The 23,015-nt window shown below is 35.3% G+C and overlaps 2 protein-coding genes and 1 long non-coding RNA gene across 3 annotated transcripts in view; all 3 read left to right on the top strand.

Moving 5' to 3' along the window:
- Nucleotides 1-594: 594 nt before the first annotated feature.
- On the top strand, nt 595-8,930 carry LOC129880969 (protein transport protein SEC23 E-like). Its single transcript, XM_055955250.1, has 12 exons — nt 595-1,641; nt 1,739-1,912; nt 3,146-3,307; nt 3,689-3,831; nt 5,746-5,821; nt 5,979-6,151; nt 6,340-6,421; nt 6,970-7,047; nt 7,286-7,447; nt 7,551-7,814; nt 8,032-8,136; nt 8,268-8,930. Exons 1-12 carry the CDS (start codon nt 868-870, stop codon nt 8,415-8,417), a joined length of 2,343 nt encoding a protein of 780 aa, XP_055811225.1. The 5' UTR covers nt 595-867; the 3' UTR covers nt 8,418-8,930.
- A 1,800-nt stretch (nt 8,931-10,730) lies between these two features.
- Nucleotides 10,731-12,821, top strand: LOC129880967 (phloretin 4'-O-glucosyltransferase-like). The gene is made up of 2 exons (XM_055955249.1): nt 10,731-11,808; nt 12,395-12,821. The coding sequence occupies exons 1-2, from the start codon at nt 10,783-10,785 to the stop codon at nt 12,749-12,751; spliced, it is 1,383 nt and encodes a 460-aa protein (XP_055811224.1). The 5' UTR covers nt 10,731-10,782; the 3' UTR covers nt 12,752-12,821.
- A 2,085-nt stretch (nt 12,822-14,906) lies between these two features.
- The window catches only part of LOC129880966 (uncharacterized), a 55,749-nt gene continuing 47,640 nt past the window's right edge, over nt 14,907-23,015 (top strand). Inside the window, exons 1-2 of the long non-coding RNA XR_008765512.1 lie at nt 14,907-15,236; nt 15,478-15,636. This is a non-coding gene — a long non-coding RNA (uncharacterized LOC129880966). The remainder of the gene's footprint in view (nt 15,237-15,477; nt 15,637-23,015) is intronic.

The raw sequence follows: 23,015 nt of genomic DNA, 5'->3' as shown, positions 1-23,015 counted from the left end.
TTTACAAACGGAAAAGGATCAAAGTTGCTTTTGAACTATGCGAAATAGATCACTTATATCCTCCGTTATATTTTGGAATTTAAAAAGCCACCATCCATTATCTCAAAAGACCACAAATACTCTCAAGAATCAACATCCAAAATTTTTAGTGATGTGGTAAGCCACGTGAGACTAATCCTTCCACCTAAGCGTTGCCCACTAGGATTCACCACAAGAAACTAGACCTTTAGCAGCGATTAAATCGTCACAAAATCCTCAAATATTGAACCAAATCGAAGCGAAGTTGAAGAAATCGAATCAAACCAAATTAGTTGGGATCAGTATTCGGTGTACAATCTTTTCAAAATCGAAAACTAAAAATCGAACTGAAGTTTGATAAAACCAAACCGAAGTATCAAATGCCCATCCCTACTCCTAACTAACTACCAACCGTGGTATTACTTATGTAAGATTTAATACCTGCATAACTCTTCTCCAAAATAACTGCCAAACGACCCCTAACAACAGTAAATTGAGTGTAATTCCACACCAAAGTTGAAATTATAAAATAAATACTATATTAATTTACATCTACTATTGTTGAAAATCCCCAAATTCATTCAAGATTAGCATAACCAACTCACCTCACCTCCACCCCTTTGTCTTGTCCTCCTTCCATCTTCCCACTGTTGACTGATTTCGTCCTTGTTTCCTCGGTGTGACCCCTCTACCCCCCACCCCCACCCACCCACGCACCCACCCACCCTTCCTTCCTCCCTTTTGGGGTCGCGCCAATTTCACTTTCTGTATCTGGGTATCTCGAATTACACCCGGAAATTGTAAAAGGGAAGAACTTTTTATTGTTTTTTGGTGTTTCTTGTTGGATCAATGGCGACAGAGATGGCACAACCTGATGCTGAAGGGATCGATGGAGTTCGTATGACATGGAATGCTTGGCCTAGAACAAAAGTTGAAGCTAGCAAGTGCGTTATCCCAATTGCTTCATCGATCCATCTGATCCGTCCTCATACTGATCTTCCTACACTTCCTTATGTACCTCTCCGATGTAAAACCTGTACTGCTGTTCTCAACCCTTTTGCTCGTGTCGATTTCCAAGCTTTAATCTGGATCTGCCCTTTTTGTTTCCAGCGTAACCATTTCCCTCAGCATTATTCCGGTATTTCTGAAACTAATGTACCTGGGGAGCTTTATCCTCAATTCACCACGATTCAATATACGCTCCCTACACAAACTCCACAGAGTTTTAATCCTAACCCGCAAAACCCTTTACCGGAATCTTCTGTTTCTCCGATTTATTTGTTTGTTTTGGATACTTGTATGTTGGAAGAGGAGTTGGAGTTTGCGAAATCCGGGTTGAAAAGGGCTATTGATATGTTGCCGGATAATGCTATGGTGGGGTTTATATCGTATGGTACACAGGTTCAAGTGCATGAGTTGGGGTTTTCAGATATGTCTAAGGTGTATGTTTTTCGGGGATCGAAGGAGTTGTCGAAAGATCAAGTTTTGGATCAATTGGGGCTTAGACGAATTGGTGGTGCCCCCGGGATGCAGAAGGGTGGTGGTGGACAAATTGGGTTTCCTAATCTTGGTGTTACCAGATTCTTGTTGCCTGCTTCGGAGTGTGAATATACCTTGAATTCTGTCGGTTTCAGTTGATAATAATCATCTTTTTGATTGATGTAGCAATGTAGCTTAGTAATTTTTGTATTGACTTTATTTTCCTGCATCCTTTTTGTAGTTGTTAGATGAATTGAGCACGGATCAATGGCCAGTACCACAGGGGAATAGAGCATTACGCTGCACTGGTGTTGCTTTGAGTGTAGCAGCTGGAATGCTTGGAGCTTGTGTAGCTGGTGCTGGTGCTCGGATCATGGCCTTAGTGGGCGGTCCATGCACAGAGGGACCTGGGACGGTGAGCCTTTCAATCTGTTTTTCACTATTTTTTTTTGCTTGTCACATCACACTTTCCAAATTACTTGTCTTCCCAACCTATGGAAGAAAAGGTTCTCTTTGTTTGAGTTGATGCTTATGATAAGGTCGAGATTTTCATGGTTGCATACGTCTAAATTATGGGTTTGAATGTCTATTTATGGTGTGTCTGGTACTACGCAAAGTGTTAGCTACTATGAATTGTGGGGAATAATGTCTGGAAGAAAACTACTTTTCATCAAAATGGAGAAATTGGCTTCTCTTGCTTTTGGAGAAAGCCACTTTCCTTCTCAAATATCGTAACTTCTACTCCTTGTTACTTGCTTGAATTAACACTTAGCATTATTATCGACCTTTAATGCTCAAAATATCACTAGAACACTATCATCACTCTTAGCAGTTACTTGCTCGATTAATGTACCCACATTTATGCCTTACCAAACACTGCAAGATGATTCAGAAATGTTTTTTCTCATGGTGAAACATGGAAAGCATTTTAATGAAAAAATTCTCCTCCCTACCAAAACCACTCTTAGTTTTAATCAAGGTAACTAGGCAAACTTCTATGTTTTCCCATTGAACATGAATGTTGTGATACACTTTGAGATTCTCGGCAAGTATTGATAACTCTCGGAATCCACTTCCGTAAATGAACCTTGTAGCTTATATTTGTCTTATCATTAATATAGTCGCTTGCGCACCCAAGGGTGTGGCCGACTGGTCATGAAGTGGGTTGACAATCATGAGGTCCTAGGGTCAATTCTTTGCAGAGTCAAAAAAACACTAGATGGTTTCTTTCTATCTATCCAAACCTTGGTGAATAGAGTTACTTGGTACCTGTGCTGATGGGAGGTAGTAACTACCCCGTGAAATTAGTCGAGGTGCGCTCAAGCTGGCTCAAACACCACGGTTATTAAGAAAGATGGTCGCTTGCTGCTCTTTTTACCTTCTGCCAAGGTTCATGGAAAGACACAATCACTCTGATGCTGGCCTAAATTGTGAGGCTAAAAGCCGTATTGTTGAAACATATTTGAGTCAGGAATACAGTTACCCGCATCTTCATGAGAATGACACTTAATTGGATCCTTAATAAGAAAAACCAATTGTTTCCTGTTTTTGTCTCTACCACCACTTATTGCCTGGGTTAATTAAATCCTTACTACTGATGAATCTCAATGGCTTTCCTTTTCTTTGACTAATCTCCTTGTTTTTGCAGATTGTGTCTAAAGATCTATCAGAACCAGTTCGTTCTCATAAGGATCTGCACAAGGATGCAGCACCCTTTTTCAAAAAGGCTGTCCATTTCTATGAGGAACTCGCAAAACAGCTTGTTAGTCAAGGTCACGTCTTGGATGTGTTTGCTTCAGCACTTGATCAGGTTTGTCTGTGTAGTAGCTTTGGCATGGTGACATGTGTGTTATGTGTCATTGAATCACTTCAATGAAGGTGCTGTTGTTTCACTAGTTACTAATCATGCATTTGATCTTGACGTCTGTTTACAATTATACTGGATTTTTAAAAGCTACGACATGTGTGTATTTATGTAAACTGATTGAACAAATGTTACAACATCTGAGCATCATATGTTTGGTGTGTTATATTTGGACTCAAGTGTGTTGAGTTCTATCATGCGTACTTTTAATTTGTTTGGTTTTGATGTGTTATGCATGTAAGGTGAGAGGCTAATTTAGACTGATTAATGCTGCTGGTGAATTGGAAGCAGATGATCTCATGTTGTACTAATAATTCTGTGTTTCAGGTTGGGGTTGCTGAGATGAAAGTAGCTATTGAAAAAACAGGAGGATTAGTTGTTCTAGCTGAAAGCTTTGGTCATTCTGTTTTCAAAGATTCTTTCAAGCAAATATTTGAAGATGGTGAACAGTCTCTTGGGCTGTCCTTCAAGTGAGCTTCTTGAGATATTATTCTGCTCTGTCTCATTTGCAAAGGACACTAATTTTGCTATGTTTTCAGTATGCTTGTTTTGAATGTGAAAAAAATTTAACTTCATGTCCTGGACTTATTCTAGCAAGAGGCACTAAAGTTATAAGTATCTATGATATAAGATATACTTGTCTGGAGGTTGTTTTTATTTTTTGGGGTCCAATCTGTATACCAGTGAGGGGGATTTTATGTTGATAACTGTAGAGAATGGGTTAAAGTACTCAACATATATGAAATTGTGAATAAAAGGGATGACCCTTGTTATAGAGTCAGTGCATATCTTGTTCAGTTGAATTCAATGAAAAAATTGGAAGGAACTGACAAGATGGTACTTGATTATCAAACTAAAGCTATATGTCCAACTTTCTTATGAGTAAATTTGGTGATCTTGATAGAAAGTCATCATAATCAAATTCAGCTCACACGTCATTTCTTATAGCCCGTTTGGATTGGCTTATAAGCTGTTTTCAGCTTTTTTTGGTGTTTGACTGGCCAACTTAAAGCCATTTTGTGCTTAAAATAAGCCCAAACATATCATTGAGTCTGATTGGCTTAGCTTATCTAAAGCAACTTATAAACTGAAAACAACTTATAAGCCAAAAAAAAAGTTGGGCTACCCCCAACTTATTTTTTCTTAGCTTCAGTTTATAAGCTGCTTAAAATAAGTTAAGCCAAACAAGCACTTAATCTCAAAAACGAAGAATCAGTTCTGTAATAGATGCAGTTCATATCTGTTAATGAATTTAATGGAAAAATTTTAAAAATAACGTGTTGGTACCTAATAATCAAGTTAAGGCTTGATGTTATCTGAATGAAAGCTTTATGTCCAGCTTTCTTACCTATAAAAAGGTTGTTCCCGCAAAACATGGAGGTCATTACAGGAATGGATCCCTAGCTACAATCAGAAACAAGAAGAAGAAATCACTGAAACTGGGAGGGAGGGAGGCTGAATTAGATATGGTTGGACACTACAATTTAGATAGATTGTGGGTGTTTCGCCTTTTCCATTGTATTGGAAACTAGACTGCTCATCCTTTGGCTAGATTTTCTTGGAAACTAATATTGCATAATGTCTCAAAAGACAGGACTCGATGTAGACTTAGCTAAAAGTTGAGTATAATTGAAGCTAGGATCCGTATAGTCAAGACCAACTAGTTGAGATTCAGGTTTAGTTATTGTTGCCCTTACAGTAGGTCCAGACAGAGGCAACTGTGAGATTTGGAGAACCTTAAGATTTAGAGAATTCTCGATTTCAAAGACAAATTACATGCTGGTGTTAGAATGAAATATGCCCCAATAGAGCAGATGATAATCATATATCCCAACTATTTTTTTGATTGATAGTAGTTGTTTGATGGATTGAGTTTTCGAAAATTGCATACCCTATTTGGTTATCCTTTAGTTTCATAAAAGCGCAGCGTGAAAACAACCAGTTGAAATCCTCACACTCTAGTTGATCGATTTAGTTGGGTTAAAACTTAAGGGACTGGCAGAATGGTTAGAGCTTAGAGAGAATTTTGGTACACGTTTTATGGTGTTTTCGATGTATACTTGACTTTTCTTTCTACTTTATTTCATAAAAGTTCTCATTGCATTCTCCACAATGATGAAGTACAAAACCCTGAAACGCTTTTTCTCCCCAAATTCATCCTCAACACAAAAAGGATATACCTTGGTAAGTTGGGAACTTTTGTTAAGCAAGTGATTCTCATGAATTTTAGTCTTACAGAAGTATGTATTTGAATTCATATTAGTTGTACTTTTTGCAGCATAAATATTGCATACATAACAACATAACACAGGATTCTGACTCTCTACTGCTACAGTTGCATTTTATTTTTAATTCAGTGAATTTGATACATTAAATTGTTTCAGTGGTACATTAGAGATCAACTGCTCCAAGGATATTAAAATTCAAGGGATAATTGGACCATGCACATCATTAGACAAGGTTGGTTTACTAAACTTTTACATACTATCAGTAGTGGGTATTTTTACCTAAAGTTACACAGTTAAATTCTATTCTGGAAACTTATTCCCCTGCAAAAGAAAATTTAACTCTTTCAGTTGCAGTTTGGCAGTTGATATTGATCATTTGGTGTATGCAGAAAGGACCTGCTGTTTCCAACACGGTTACCGGTGAGGGGAATACTACAGCTTGGAAGCTGTGTGGTCTCGACAAAAACACTTGCTTAACTGTTTTCTTTGATGTCTCATCTAGTGAGAAATCAGACCCTTCAGGCAATATAAATCCGCAATTGTACATACAGTTCCTCACGAGGTGCTTGGAACACTAGGAACATTAACCTCTATTTCTTTCATATCCTTTAGTGTTTTTTTTTTAATAAATATTTTAAGCTGAGATTTTATTAATGGATAGGTTACACTTTTTCTTCTTGAACAACACTATATATAGGAAAAGAAGAGTTACTGTACATCTAAAATTTGCCGGCTTTGATGTAAATGCAGTTACCAGAGCCCTGATGGTCAAACAAAACTACGAGTCACCACCGTTACTAGAAGATGGGTTGATGCTGCTGTTAGTAATGAGGTGCGTCACTAAAAGCTTGAGTTAGAAGTATCATTTGTTACATAATTTACTCCGTTACTGTTCTCTTCTGTAGAGCTCCAAATTCAAATGTATCTTCTGAGTTGTCCTTTGTGAGGCAGTTTTTTGCTAAAGGACAAAAGAAGAATTTGATTATCCTTAATTCCTCTGGCCCCACAAACAAGAGAACATAGAAAGAAAACTTAAGAGATAGAGAGAGACCACATTATTCAGTCTATTTCATGCTAGTTAGTTTTCAGTTCAAGACATCTTAAATATTTGACATTTCTATACTGGTTATGAGTCAATCACCCAAGAACCTCAAATTCAGTTGAAAGTTCAATAAAGTCCTCTGAGAAGGGCTTCCTGCTAAGGGTATCTCGTCAAACGACAATGTCCCGTTTGGATTTTGCTCTTGCTTCAAGTAGTTGAGGAATTTTATCTCATTTTTTAAATAAGTTTGTTGAGGAATTTTAACTCATTGTTCGAACTTTTTGGGGAGCATGTGAGTGTTTGTTAATCCTGACACTGCAAGAAATCTGTTTTTCCAGGAATTGGTGCAAGGATTCGATCAAGAGACTGCTGCGGTTGTTGTGGCTAGATTAGCTTCTTACAAAATGGAGATGGAGGTAACTTTTCTAGACTATTATTTGCTTCTGCATAAATTTTTACAGTACTCAGAGGGTAACCTTGTCATGCTTTGGTAAATAGTGAAGTAACAAGGTTGGTTGGGTGTGCTTGAAGTAGGGAGGAATTAATCCTTAAAACATGAATCGTGGTAAAATATTACATTCGCTTATCATCTCGTGCTTGAACTATATAATTTCCCAATTCTCATTTCTGTTTTATCCTTATAACTGATTTCAGGAAGATTTTGATGCCACAAGGTGGCTAGATCGTAATCTCATTCGTCTGTGCTCCAAGTTTGGTGATTATCGGAAGGATGACCCCAGCTCATTCACTTTGAATCCCTCTTTTTCATTGTTCCCTCAATTCATGTTTCATTTACGGCGGTCCCAGTTCTTACAAGTAATATAGCTCAGGATGTTCTTTCTTGTCTCAGTGTCAATAACATAACAAATTGATTTCATGGATGTACATGTCTCGTTTCTCACTAAAATATGTGTCACAGGTGTTCAATAATAGTCCAGATGAGACAGCATATTTCCGCATGTTGCTCAATCGGGAGGGCATAAGCAATGCTGCTGTCATGATTCAGCCAACACTAACGGCATTTTCATTCAATTCATTGCCTTTTCCTGCTTTGCTGGATGTGGCATCCATTGCAGCTGATCGCATTCTCTTGTTGGATTCTTATTTTAGTGTAGTTATTTTCCATGGAATGACAATAGCTCAATGGAGAAACATGGGATACCAGGACCAGCCTGAGCACCAGGTATGCCTCACGTTTTTCTCTCATCTAGCGATATTTTTTTTCTTCTTTTTTGTGGTAGCTTCAGTCTGCCGATGCTTCATGATGAAAGAGGAAGACTCGGAAATCTCTTCTTCATCCTCAAGCATGCAGAATTTGTGCTGTACTAGCATGATGTATTTTCATACTGTGCTCATGAAACAAAAATATGTATTCTTTTTTCCCTTTCTCCTCTTTTCAGGCATTTGCACAACTGTTGCAAGTTCCCCATGATGAGGCCCAAGCAATCATCCGTGAGAGGTTTCCTGTTCCAAGACTGGTAGTGTGTGATCAGCATGGCTCCCAGGTAACAAATGCATTCTTTTGTTTAAATATTGTTGCCTTGTGCTATGTGTGAGGCCCACATGCCTATTGAGAAGTAGGAGCAATTGTAAGTTCGTCATTTGGGGATAACATCATTTCGCTCATGCTGGACAGGCAAGATTCCTTTTGGCAAAGTTGAATCCATCTGCCACGTACAATAATGCAAATGATATGGCAGCTGGATCAGACGTTATCTTTACAGATGATGTGAGCCTTCAAGTGTTCTTTGAGCATCTTCAGCGTCTGGCTGTGCAATCTTCTTGACACGAGAAGAAAGATGGAGCTTTACTGTTGATGCTTGTCTCGATTATGTGAAAATCTCATTGAGTTTGCCTCATCTATCCTGCCAGCGTCTTGTCGGAAGTTCATAATTTTCTTCCTATCATTCGTAAGATGAGAGGTCAGACCCAGATATTATTTGGAAAACTAAGACTACATATGACATTCTTTCAGATATGTGGAGGTACTTTTGCTTCCTATGAAAATAAACGGTAATGGGACGCATTGTTCTCTATAGTTATATGGGAAGAGGATTATGTTTTCAAGTCAAATGGCATGTTTGCTCCCTCAGGCTGTTGAACGCGAAAGTTTATGTCGGCGACTTCCTTTTTTTGTTAAAGTCATTACCAGACAAAGAGTTTGTGTCTGTTTTTGTATTGAATTCATAGTTGTAGTTTATTGGATTAAGGCTTGTAGGATAGGAAGTCTTTGAAAACATTTGCTTATTTTGGACTTCATTCATAATTTAAAGTATATCCCATATACATCTGTGGACAATTTTGCTTCCTTTGTGTCATGTTATGTGAAGTATCTTGAGGCTTGTGATTGATGTTCAGAGAGGAAATAAGTTTAATATGGTTAACTTTTCGCCCTATTCTGTGTTGGTTTTTAATTCAGGGAAAAAGGTCAAATATGCCCCTGAACTTATTGAAAATGTCTAGATATACCATTCATTTGAAGTTTGGCTCACTCATACCCTCGCCGTCGACATTTGGGCGCATATATACTCCTTTCAGTGTTAACTGCTTTGTTGATTTTTTTTTTTTTTATATATTACATGTGGAATTGTCAAATCATCATTTAATTGACACATGACATTTATATTAAATCATCAAAATGCTGAGTATGTTAAAACAACAAAGACAAAAGGAAAAATAACAGAAGATACAAACAAAAGAATATTAAATAATTCAAAATCGATCCTCCTCCTTTCTCTATGCTCCTTGCTTTTCCACAAAATTAAATTTGTTTCGAGTTTTTCTCAAAAATCTCTCTCTCTCTCTCGTCAATCTTCCCTCATTTGTCCCATCTTCTTTTTTCTCCATTGCGAGAATTCTTGACCTTTTTTTTTTGATTTTCAGCTGTCAACAGGAACTTAAGGGGGGAAAAAAAGAACCCAAATACACATTTTTTTAGTTTGTACATCTGGGTTTGCAGAAAGATTGCTTTTTTTTTTATTAATGGGGTGATTTTTCTTGTAAAGATAGGGTTTTAATTCATTGTTGGGTTATTTGGAGATATGATGGGTGTTTTTATTTATAGAAGGATGTAGCTGGACAATAATTTTGTTCAAATCTTGATTGATAATTTTTAGGCTTTTTTTTAAAAAAGAAAGTTGTGTACTATAATGGTTTTTGATTAGTTAATATAAATGTCATGTGTCAATTAAATGATGATTTGACAATTTCATGTGTAATATATAAAAAAAATAAAAATTTCAACAAAGCAGTTGACGGTGAAAGGGGTATATATGCGTCCAAATATCGACGGCGAAGGTATGAGTGAGCCAAACTTCAAACGAAGAATATATCTAGACATTTTCGATAAGTTCAGCGGCATATTTAACCCTTTTCCCTTTAATTTATGGCCCTCACAACAAACTAATTGTTTTGCATATCTTATTATCCCACAAGTTGTCTCCACATGACTTTAGTCTCTAAACACTAGCGGTAAATTTAGGGCAAAAATTAAAAACAAGTCCGTCATAAAATTAATTTAAAATATACGGAGTTAATAGTTTTATCTAAAAATATCCCTACTATGAATTGCTATACCATATCTAAACAAACAATTTGATTAAAATAACATTCTAACTTATCAATCACGTAAGCAACCGTTCTTGACAAGGTCAAGCAAAACTATAGAAAACAAATAGATTGCCGGCAAACTTAATTGACTAATAAAAGTATTAGGCTGAAATTTATTTATAAATTTTATTTAGATATTCGAATTATCATATATTTTAATTAAGTATCTGAATACATGATATAATATTTTTATTAACCATTTTGACTTAAATTTTTAAAATGTCTCTGTGTTTTTTTTGAAGTACTCATTACGTAGATAAGTTAATCATAAGAATATGTGACTTACTTCTAATTATATACATCAATCCCAATTAAAACATGCTTATTGATACTAACATGTATAGTTAAAAAAAAAGTGATAACAATAAAAAAATAGTGTAATTTCACATATAATTTCTAAAAAAAATAAAATATACAAAAATCGCATCTTTACGAAATAGAGAAATTATATCGATTAATCATATTTTAATATGAAAGAATCGGTGGATGAGAGATATATAAATCCAGTTTTCCAACATTAGTCAAAAACAGTACTCCTAATAATGAAGCAGCACCATTTCGTTGTCATTTCTCTTCCCGCCCAAGGCCACATTAATCCCACTCTCCAGCTCGCCAAAAACCTCTCACGCGCCGGTGCTCGCTGCACCTTTGTCACCACCGTCAATGGCTTCCGCAAGCTGAACAACCTCCCTTCCATCGAAGGTTTATTCTACGCTTCCTTCTCCGACGGCAACGACGACGGCTTAGCTAAAACGGACATCACTGCTTACTTGAAAGAGTTAAAGCGCGTGGGATCGGAAAATCTCAAAATCCTTCTCGGTAAACTTGACGGCGACGGTCATCCAGTTACTTTCTTAGTTTACACATTTCTCATCCCTTGGGTTGCAGAGGTGGCGCGTGAGATTAACGTGCCGTCAGCTTTTTCAGCAATTCAATCTGCTACTGCTTTTGCGATTTATCATCATTTGTTTTCCATCCATAACAATGGAGTTTACAGCTCTACTAGTGAAGAAAATGAGCTCTCATTCCCAATCAAATTACCGGAATTGCCCCTGTTTTCGCGCGATGATATTCCTTCCGTCCTGTTGCAGAATGGTCCTTACTCTTCTTTCATGATCCCTATAATGAGAGAACACATACAAAATCTCGAACACGATCCTAATCCTTGTGTTCTCATCAACACTTTTGACAAATTAGAAGAGAAATCCTTGAAAATTCTCGACAAAATTGGGATCTACTCGATTGGGCCTTTGATTCCTTCAGCTTTTTTCGATGGAAATGAAATAGAAGAAGACAAGTCTTTTGGGTGTGATTTGTTTGAAAAATCTGAAACTTATTGCCAGTGGCTAGATTCGAAATCCGAAGGTTCGGTTGTTTATGTAGCATTTGGGAGTATAGCAATGCTGAAAGAGGAGCAGAAGGAAGAGGTTTTGCAGGGTTTATTGGAAAGTGAAAGGCCATTTTTATGGGTAATTAGATCAAGCAAAGAAGATGACAAGATTAAGAAGGATGAAAACTATAGGTTAAATGGAAAAGGGATGATAGTTCCTTGGTGTTCACAAATAGAGGTAATGTTTAAATTATTTCATCTCTTTGAATTCATATGGTATGGTTTGATCGGGCACGGAGTTTTAAAAGTAAAAAATGAATTCAAAATATGATTTTTTTAAATATGTTGTAATGTCGAACGTTAGGTGAGTCATGGAGCAATGGTAAATTTGTCAACTTACAGGTCACGTGTTCGAGCTGTAAAAGTAGTAGTTATTACTTGCATTAGAGTAGAGCTTTTGAGTGCACCCTTCTCTACCCAGACCCTACGTGAACAGTGAAGTGGCGGAATTAGAATTTTTAATATTGGGGTTCAAAATCTGAAAAAGTAGACACACGAACTAGTCGAAGGGGGTTCGATATCTGCTATTTATACATAAAAAAAATATTTTAACCACGTATAAATAGTATAATTTTTCGCCGAAAGGGTTCAGATGAACCCCTGAATACCATGTGGGTCCGCCACTGTACGTGAACGCTTAATACTTTGTGCATCGAGTTGTTCTTTATAGGATGAGAAGTTCAACTCAAATCTATTTTGATGATTAGAATGGTGTACCATTGGCTTTAGAATGGACTAATAAGAAAATCGTGTGATTCTTATAGGTACTTTTTCATAAGTCGATCGGGTGTTTCGTGAGTCATTGTGGATGGAATTCGACTTTAGAAAGCATGGTAGCTGGCGTGCCGCTGATTGGATTCCCACAATTCTCCGACCAAATGACGAACATCAAGATGGTGGAGGAAGTTTGGGGAACAGGAGTGAGAGCAAGAGTTGCAAAAGAAGAAGGAATTGTGAAAAGAGAAGAGTTAAAGATGTGTTTGGAAGTTTTAATGGGAGATGGAGAGAAAGGAAATGAAATCAGAAGGAATGTGAAGAGATATAGAGATTTGGCTATGGATGCTGTGAAAGTGGGAGGTTCTTCATATAATAATTTGAACAAGTTTTTGGAGAGTTTGTGAGGCATTTCTATTTCAGACTCCATCTGTAAAATTATTTTGCTATTTCAATTGATGTCAATTTTATTAGTTATTTTAAACGTTAAATGATAGTTTAATATTTCGTACGTAAAATTGAAAAATATATGAATAAATATTAAATCTGAGTTTAATTTTGTCCAATATGATGATACTAATGTCTTAAGAGCTTATGTACAAATAACTATTAAAAATATGCATAACAAATCTAAACAATACAAATAACATATCCGTACAACGAGATGACAAGAAACAAAGCAAATTAAACAGCATATATTAATCCATATTTAAAATAAGAAACTAATACTACTAATAAGGACATGAGGTTAGCGCCTTGCTTCTATCATATAAAGTGTTAATCATTTGACTATCTACTAAACTTTTATCTTAAAAATCGATATTCATATCTTTCTATTTAGGGTCATGTCCTCGATAAGTTGAAGTTATGATGCCATGTCTAATCACCTCCTTAGTTCTTCTTTAGCCTACTTTTGCTTCTTCTAACTCTTCGATACAATCAACCTTTCACACCTCCTTATAAACACATTTGTGCACCTCTTCTTCACATTCACGAATCATCTCAATCTCATTTTCCTCATCTTGTCCGTCATGGAGGGCACTCACACTTTACCCCTTGTAATTTCGTTCATAATCATATCTCTCCTAATATGCCCACACCTTCTCCCACTCCATTCATCTTCTGAACGTGAACGCTCTTGACTGACCACTTGTTCTATTCACATGACCAGCGCACCTATTTTTATTGAATTATTGCTTTGTTTTTCTTGATACTATTGAAGTGTATATATATAAAAAAAATTTCTTGATATATCATCAGAGTATATATATACTCTAAAAGTATCAATCTCTTAAGAAACTCAAACATACATACATTGTCATTTAAATAAGATAACAAACATTTATCCTCATTGATACCATCACACTATATATATATATATACTCTAATGGTATCAATGATTAATTTTGAGCATTTGTTTTACTGAAGCAGTGCCTTTTTCTTCGTTGATGCCATCACAATATATATATATATATACTCTAATGGTATCAGACAATAATTGATCAATTTTTTTATTCTGTAGATCTGTTGCTATTGTTTCGACCAGATTTGTGAAGTTGGAAGTAGAATTGACTAAAATTGCTTCAACGTGATAATTATTATAGTGATTATTTGAATCTCAAGTTCCATTGTGCTGCACTAAAATTCTAAGGTTATCCATCAATGGAATTGAAACTTCAAATCCTGTGAAATTTGAATTTTGACAGTAGAAGGTAACTTCGGAAAAGAAGGCGGCAAATTGTACGTGACTCGTTTAGCGCTGAGCAGTAAATGTACATTAGTAATTAAAACCACAAGATATAAAAGTAAGGAGTAATCACTTGTAAATAAATAAATTTTTTTTTAGTACAAGTGTTTTTTTTTTCTAAAATAAAATACATAGCCCAAATTAATGGGCAACCTGACAGAATTAGGGGTAGGGACCGATGCATACATCAACCTCCAACCAAAAAAAAGGAAAAGAAAGAGAGCAATTTGAATAGAGCGAGGAAGAGAAGAAATAGTGGAAGGGTGAAACCGTGAGGCCCTTGTTGAACCAAGTAAATATTATAAAGGCATAATGTGGTTTTCGTCAACAGTGGACTATTAAGAATCGCATTCCGCGCATATTCTATATTATAAATTGTAATTAATTCAGTAAGACTGTGTAAAATTTGGATCAAACCAATAATCTGAATCGATTTTCGAGATAACGGATTGGAAATTTGGGTTATTGGGTTGGATGTCGGATTACTAGTCCAACTTATTGGCTTATTGGGTCGGGGCTCAATTTTGGGAGAAGAAATTTCGGAGCACCCGATACTCCGATAACACCCATTAAAAGTTACTTATTCCCAATATTTTCCCATTCCAATTTCCAATCCCAATTCGGCAATTCCCAGTTACTCAGTTAGCCAGTTTGGGGGGAGTTTGGTGTAAATGATTAGTATAAATAGTTTTGGGATAAAAAAATAATTTAAAAATAAATTTTTAGTGTCTTATTTGATTGACAAGATTGAAATAATATGATGAAATAAGTTATCTATATTTATTATGGATAAATTATTCACTTTATTTCAAGGTATCAATAACTTATTCCAAACCAAGCTATCCGAGATTCAGGACTTTTAAGCTTTAGAACCCAGAAGACTCAGCAGCGGTAGACCATACTCACCACAGTTCTCTATTTGTCTTCTCAAACCGCCACTGCTCCTCATAAACTCTGGCGAATCGAGTCGAGGCAAGGCAAGGCAAGGCGACACCGCGACGGCGAAACTCGTTCCTCATAAACTCAGGCGACGGCGAGTCTCGCTCCTCCTCGACGAGTCACGATTTCACTGATTCACTCTCGAATTTTGCTCACTTCTTAGTGCTCAGACGATTTCACGATTCCGCTCAGCTGTATCTTTTAATGTATATTGTTTCATATAAAATAAAAAGTTATTTGGCTTTCAGTTCTCACAATTCTTCCTATTTGTTGATTGTAGTTTCTCAACATATCTTAGTTTCTTTGGCATGACAACAAATATACCGTTTTGCATATTCACGATTTATGGATTTTTTAAGTATTGATTATACTTTTGGATCTAAAGAAGTCCATTTTGTCCAACCATTAAACCTTGGTACTCAATTTCTCACTTTTCCCTTGCTGCAGTTAAAAGATCTCGCTACTGCTTGTTTGAAGGATTAACAGCACAAGTGAAGCTCACTGCCTGGATTTCACTCTCAGAAGGCAGAAGTCAGAAGCTCACAATTTCACTTTCAGAATTAAAACTCTGCTCAGGCACTCACGATTTCTCATTCTCTTCAATCGGTAAGTGTAAATTGCACTTTATTTCACAATTTCACTGCGACGTTTGGATTCGATTAATAAGAAAACTACAATTGAAATTGTTGAATTGACATTTAGTTTGGCGTTACTGTTTTTCTTTTTGAGTTGGCATTTAGTTTGGCTCCTTTGTTTGTACTTAGTAGTCTTCAACTTGCTGCCTTGTGTGTAATGAGAACAAATTTTCGTTTGTTTGCCGTCGCTAACGAATTATTTAATACATCAAGACGGCAGTGGGCTGGTTCAGCATGTCCTTATCCTTTTCTTTTTGTGGTATTGATGATCAAAAGGAGAACTGAAATAGTGGTTCTCTTATGTGAAATCAACATTTTTTAATCTGTTGATTACCTGAAATAGTTCAATTAATGATTATTTTATATCTTTTCGCTTTATTTTGTGAAAGCATCATGGCTGAAAATATCATAATTGATAAGGTTGTTGGTGAAAGTGGAGCTTCTAATTCAAATGCAATAGGTCAAACTCAAACTATTGAGTCTAAAGTAAAGAAAGAAAGGAAAAAGAGATCTCATGCATGGGATCATTTTACTCGTAAAACTGATTCGGATGGAAATGATAAGGGTGTTTGCAACTATTGTAAGCAAGAGTATTTTGCTGACACAAAAGAACATGTTACGACGTCAATGCTTGGTCATATACCCAAATGCAAGAAGATGCCTTATAATATTGATATTAAACAATCAAAATTAGTATTTCAACCAGTTGTAGAGTGTAACAAGGGTGATGTAGCTGTTGTTCCATGGGAATTTGATCAAGAAGAGTCTAGAAATTCCTTTCAGATTTGTTGAAAAAGAAGGTTTTAAACAATTTATGAAAGTAGCACTACCTTGTTTCCGCATTCCTTCTTGTACCACTTAGGCTAAAGATTGTTTTGATGTTTTTGATGAAGAAAATAATAAAATGATGGCTGTTTTTAAGGAATCACCACAAAGGGTGTGTTTAACCACTGATACTTGGACTTCCATGCAAAGAATCAATTATATGGTCATTACCGCTCATTGGATTGATATAAAATGGACTTTGCATAAAAGAATTATCATTTTTGTCCAATCTCTAGTCATAGAGGTGAAGATCTTGCAAAGTCTAGTAGTAAGTGTTTGCATGAGTAGGGATTGCAGCAGATTTTCACCGCTACAGTTGATAATGCTACTTCAAATAGTGTGGCAGTAACTGAGTTGTCTAAGCAATTAACCAAGTGGGGGACCAACCTAATGGGTGGTAGTCACCTTCATTTGAGGTGTATGACCCATATTGTAAATCTTATTTGTTCAAGATGGTATAAAGGAAGTAAATGTGTCTATTGAACGAGTTAGGCAAGCGGTAAGATACATTAGGCAATCCCCCGCTAGGTGGAAAAAGTTCCAAGAATGTTGTGAAGATGAAAATCTTGTTAAAAAGTCTTTTTGCTTGGATGTTCCTACAAGGTGGAATTCCACCTACATGATGTTGAATAGGGCTATTGAATATGAAGGTGCAATTGTATATTATGCCGATTGTGATATTGGCTTGGCACATCATCTTATGTTTGGTGATATTGTGGATGAAAATCCTACAGGTACACTTTTTTTCTTCTTCTACAGTATTGCCAAGATTCTTAGTCTAGGTAATTTATTTTTGGTGTTGAAATTTAATTACTAGAGGCAAGAATTTGGGCAGTGAGGTATAGTTCTGGATATAAAATTAGATGAATAACATGGATAAATTAGCCGAAATTAATAACTTATTCTAAATATTATTCTTTTCTAGTCCCATTCGACCTGAACCTATGGTCTCCAAGGCCTATCTCTAAGTTTTCAATCTAGAACTTCACCACATGTCCGAAAAGTGAATTTGCACAAACCAATCAGTTATAGCGGGAGGCTGCTTTTGCGGAATAATCAAATGTGAGGCTATATTTGCAATTCTTTTTTGAAAAAGGACAATTTTAAAGTGGTCTAAAAAAACAAATTACATATTTGAGGTTAAAGTTGAACATTCTCCCAAAATTCTACTACACAAATTAAAAAAAAAAAACGAAACCGCCCCTTTCCTCTCAGCCTCTCGACGGTTGAATTTCAAAATCGATTTCATCAGACGCTTAGCTTCTCTCCTCCTACTTCGGTCTCCAGCGAAATCCAGTTGTTTCCCTCCTCTGTTATTACTAAACCGAAAAATCCTCAATGATTTTGAAAATCTAATTATTTTTTTGTCCATTTTGTTCATTATATTTTGGTACCAATTTTTTATTCAATAGCCTTCGGTGTTTGGATTAACTTTTGGCATTGTTATATGGATTTTCAATATAATCAGAGGTTTCTGTAGTTTTATTTTTAAATGTACTGTATAGGATTAGTTTGAATTGGATTTCGTACGTTTTTATTGTGTGTGATTGTGATTTGTGCCAGTTTTTGTGTTGGTTGTAGTGTTGGACAATGAATGTTGGATTTGTTTTCTGCACATATATCAGTTTTATTTCTCCAAGCTCTGAGAGTTTTTTTTCCTTAAATTTTTCATGAGTGATGTTTTAACTCTTGAAAAACATGTATGCGAATCTGGAATTTTTTTGTAAAGAAACACTAGAAGCATACAAACCTAGAATCAGAGTGTAGAGGTGCTCCAAAAATTTACAAAGACGACGAATGTCTTAGTACTCCCTTTGTTCCTTTTTTACTTGTCAAATTTTGACTTGGCACACCTATTAAGAAAACAATGATTGGTATTGTGAGTTTATCATTTTACCCCTATTAATTGATAAAAATTTAAACATATTTACTCACTACATTTTTCAAAGACATTAACTCAATGTTAATAAATTGAGGGTATAATAAGAAGAAAAAAATTGTCCTTTTTTATTTTTCAAAAATGACAAGTAAAAAGGGAAATCAAATTAGGAAATGTTTGACAAGTAAATAGGAATGGAGGGAGTATCAAACACGTTGATTTCCCTCTTCGGCTTTTCCCTAGTTCTTCATTGAGTGCTTACATCCAACAATCTAGGTACTCGTCCTTTCCTCATGAATTTCCATCATGAGACCATTTCTCTAAAATTCGTAGGTGTTTCCCGTTCAACTCGAATAGTGTTTATTGAGCATACCTGATATGTAACCGGACAATAAAGCGCTACTATCTTTTGGTCTTGCAAGTTTCTTCTCAATTTGTGTCCACAGAAGCTCCCCTTTCTGCTCCCTATTTATATGAACAACTGCTTCCATTTGCTACAAAATATACTTAATGTGATAGGGAATCATTACATAACGGGGCTTTTCCCCTGCAATCTTTGTCTCCAATAGCTAATTCTGATGTCTTGACATGTCTATAGAAATTCTTTTTTCACATATTTGTAATGCCTCTTTATATGTAAATGGACCTTGGGCCTAACTCTACCTCAAAAGTTAGTACATGAAGTGAGGATTTTAAATGAATACAAGCTAGTCTTTGAGAAAGTGGAATTGAAGACTCGCACTATTTGAGTTGACGTTGGTTGAGCTGAAAACTGAAGTTTTCTCACATCGTTTCAAGTTCTCAAATAAATGAAGAATTGTCTCGAAAGCAGAAGTCCTTAAGCAAGTGGTCAATCAAAAATATAATGTCGTCCTTGAATTTATTTTAGTTATCAAGTGATTAGTAGATGTTATTTTAAGGACATCATTTATAATAGCTACTAAGTTATAGCTTTTCCTTGTAAAGGTCTAAATTTTTTTCATCTCTTAAGGACTTCAATTTCAACTTTGTTTTTAACGACTTTAACTTCTAGTTAAGACCATAAATAAAGTTCACAATATGATTGTCATGGCTTTTTAATTTGTTTTATTGTAAAAGTCTGCTATACTATCAAACACGTAGTATTCAAAAGTTGAAAAGGTAGTGATTTCTTCTGAATGAAGCTTCATGCTTTCGTTAAATTTGAATGATGATCTGCAAAAAAAATGCTATATACATATTAGATTGTGTGTTTTAATAGACACTCCCAAGCGTTCTGTATCCTATATCGAATTTGTATATCACCAAGGGAACAACCAGTGTCTTGTATCTTTGGCTGCCACAAGTCCATTTTCTCTTATTTCTGTGGTCTATTTCATATGGAGTATTATGCTTCAGAGAGCTTGGAAAGAAGTCAATGCTCCAGTCTGTGTGTTGCATTGGCTGCTTCAGAATGCCATTGAAGTGTATGCACATACAGAGCTTGTTAAGAAAGAAAGTATCTTTTGTTGCTTATGTGGACAATTGATTTAATTTTTTCCCTTGAACACTGCCAAAACCTCTTCTTTTAGTTAAATATTGACGTATTATTGATTTGCTTACTTGGTTTTCTGCTTCTGATATTATTCTAATGTATATAATGATTTAGTGGTATTTGGTAAGTCAGCCTTTTTTTTTTTTCCAGTATGCCTTTGACATCTCTCTGCTGTTACTATTCATCTTTTTCTATTTGCTTGGAAAGTAGTGCCCTTTTTTCCCCATCCAAACTGTATATCTTGCTAGAAAAATTTGGTCATTGAACCAAACTATATTGGATTATTAGGTTGTGTCATAATTGGAAGGGTTTTGTGCAGAGTCTTGCCAAGTTTTGATTCCATTACCTTCTGTCAACTAGTATTTAACAACTAACATCTCACTGTTCCAAGTTTTCTTCTCCAACAGTGTAATTCCAGCATTTGACAATCGTGGTTAAGCATCCATGAGTTCTCAGACCGTTAATTCAATTGAAGACATTTTTGACTCATCATTGAATCTAGAGGACACTCATTACAAAGAAGGCTACTCGGTAGGCTATACGGATGGCCTAAATTCTGGGAAAGATGATGGCAACCAGGTAGGACTCAAAAAGGGGTTTGAAGTAGGTGAAGAATTGGGTTTTTACAGAGGTTGTATTGATGTCTGGAATGCTGCAATCCTAGTAGAGCCAACCTGTTTCTCATTCCGAGTGCAGAAAAGCATCAAACAGATGGATGAATTGCTCAATAAATACCCCTTCTCTGACCCAGAGAACGAGTCTGCCACAGATATTATTGACTCCTTGAGATTGAAATTTAGAGCTATTTGTGCAACACTGAATATTAGACTGGAGTATGATGGGTACCCCAAAGCCTCTGGGATCGATAAGTCCGGATTCTAATTGGTCTAATCATCCAACGTCAGATCAGGTACTTTCCTTGTAGACACAATTTAGATTTGCATTAAGTTGGTAAAAAACTGACATTACATAGCTGTCAGTGTTGAAAAGATTCTTGCCAGAGATTCTATATGTATTTGCTGGTTTTATATGTCTCCGTGTTCGCGTATATATATATAGAGAGAGATTGTGTATTCACACACACAAATACACATATACGACTTAGATATCAACCTGATATATAATTCACTCATCTCTCAATGTTTCTTCCAATTTTGCAACTCTAAACTAAATGTAGCAATGGTTTGCAAAGGAGTTAAAGCTTTAGCTCCCGCTCCCTTTCTCCATTAAAAGAAAAATAATGCTAGTTAGTAGTAATTGTGTTAATTTCATACTTGGTTTATGAATGGTGTGATAAAATTGGTAAAGAGCTATAAGATCACTAAATAGGGGTGTGCAACTGTATCGGACATCACGGTTATAATTTTTTTTCTTTATTTTTTGCTATTATCAATCCTTGTGCTAAACAGCTTTTGACAGAATGTGACTAATTTGCAATCATGGAGTTGCTGGATAGTCATTCCTTTCTCTGCAGAGCTATAGATGAGTTCCGGTATAATTTCATAGATAATTACTCAAATTTCATTTTATCGCATCAAAGTCGTTAAACTTTTTTTTTTAATGAAAAAGTGACTCAACCTTACCTATCACATAAAGTCACTAATAAAAGGAATTAATGATGCCTAAGTTCTGTTGCTAAATGGAGAAAAAAGAAGGGGACCTTTACAAATAGTCAGTTTTACTATCTATTTTTTCCGGACAATATACATGGATTATAATTTATAATACGCATGTTATACATTTGTCGGTATTTTTAATTTAATCAGTTGGATCATATAGGTTAGTTCTTCAAGAAATTATCACTAATTTTATTTAACGAAAAATTAGCAAGAAGTATTAGTAGCTATGGGTTATTTAGCGATTGGTAAGCGTTGAATTTTATCGCTAATTCCTTTTAAATTTACCAGCACCAAATGTTTACACCATATATATATATATATGTATGTATATTGTGTAGTTAACTAATTTAAATAAAGGTAGAAGAAGAGAATTTGTAATAAGTGAAGATGCATAATGAGACTTACTAAAATAATATGATCAAATGATTTCACGAGGATTGTGATAAACTTGTTTTAAATTTGAAAAAAAATATTGATATTGTTTCCCAATCTACAGAATTCAATGTCCTTATAGAATATGTATCCATTTCATTTTTCCATTGAGCTACAAATTAGTTCATATATGCATCTATTGAAAGTTAAAACACGAGAATTCTATTTATAATATAAGTTGCTATTAAAGAAGGATGAAAATTCTAGTGATGGAAAAAAATGGAAAATAAAGGAGAAGGAATGTTTCATTTTGATTTAAACTTGAAATAAAATACCCACTATACTAAATGAAACATAATTTTATAGTATGATAAGAAGTAGAATATGATGAAATGTGATTCAATAGATGATCAAACATTACACTTATATCAAGGTTGAACGAACAATATTAACATTGCATAACTTTCACATATCATTTAAACATGAATTAATAAACGATGTGCGACAAAATTAAAATAGTTAATACTATTTTTAAAAAACAATATGAGCAAAAAGTTTAAAAAATAATAATATGATCACTCGTCATGATGTTATATTGGTCCAAGACTAGCACTACTTCCACCAACCAAACTTGTTGATGAACCCCCAACATGAAAATCGTTATATTGATCTACATCATTTTTAGTTGTTGGCTCGAAATTAGACACAAGTGATGGAGGTTGAGAAGACTGAGATTATTAATAGAGTTGTTTCTTTCTTAAATCAAGTTTAGCTTGTATAAGAGACGATATCTTTAACAATTTTTTAATTTCTCTAGCATCAGGTTCAGTAAGTACTCGGGAGAGCAGTAAGTGTAGTCTTGGCATGATTCACGACATATTTATATCATTTAGGGGGCACTTAAGTGGAATTAGGCGATTTTTCTATTTTTTTCATTTGTGCTAGTCCATTAGTGTTTTGGTGATATGACTTTCAATTAATTTTTTTGCAAAACCTTTATAGAACCCTCCGTCAGTATTCGGGGGAGCTGTACGTTTAACATTGGCATGATCCACGGCATGTTTATAGCATTTAGGAGGACTCAAGTGAAATTAGGAGATTTTTTTTCGTGTGTTTAGTCCATGATTTTTTTGGTGATACAA

The sequence above is a fragment of the Solanum dulcamara genome, chromosome 2 (assembly GCF_947179165.1).
Source record: "Solanum dulcamara chromosome 2, daSolDulc1.2, whole genome shotgun sequence".
In the NCBI taxonomy this organism is placed as follows: Eukaryota; Viridiplantae; Streptophyta; class Magnoliopsida; order Solanales; family Solanaceae; genus Solanum; species Solanum dulcamara.
The sequence above is the reverse complement of the archived record's forward strand: the minus strand, read 5'-3'. Positions and strand labels throughout refer to the sequence as shown.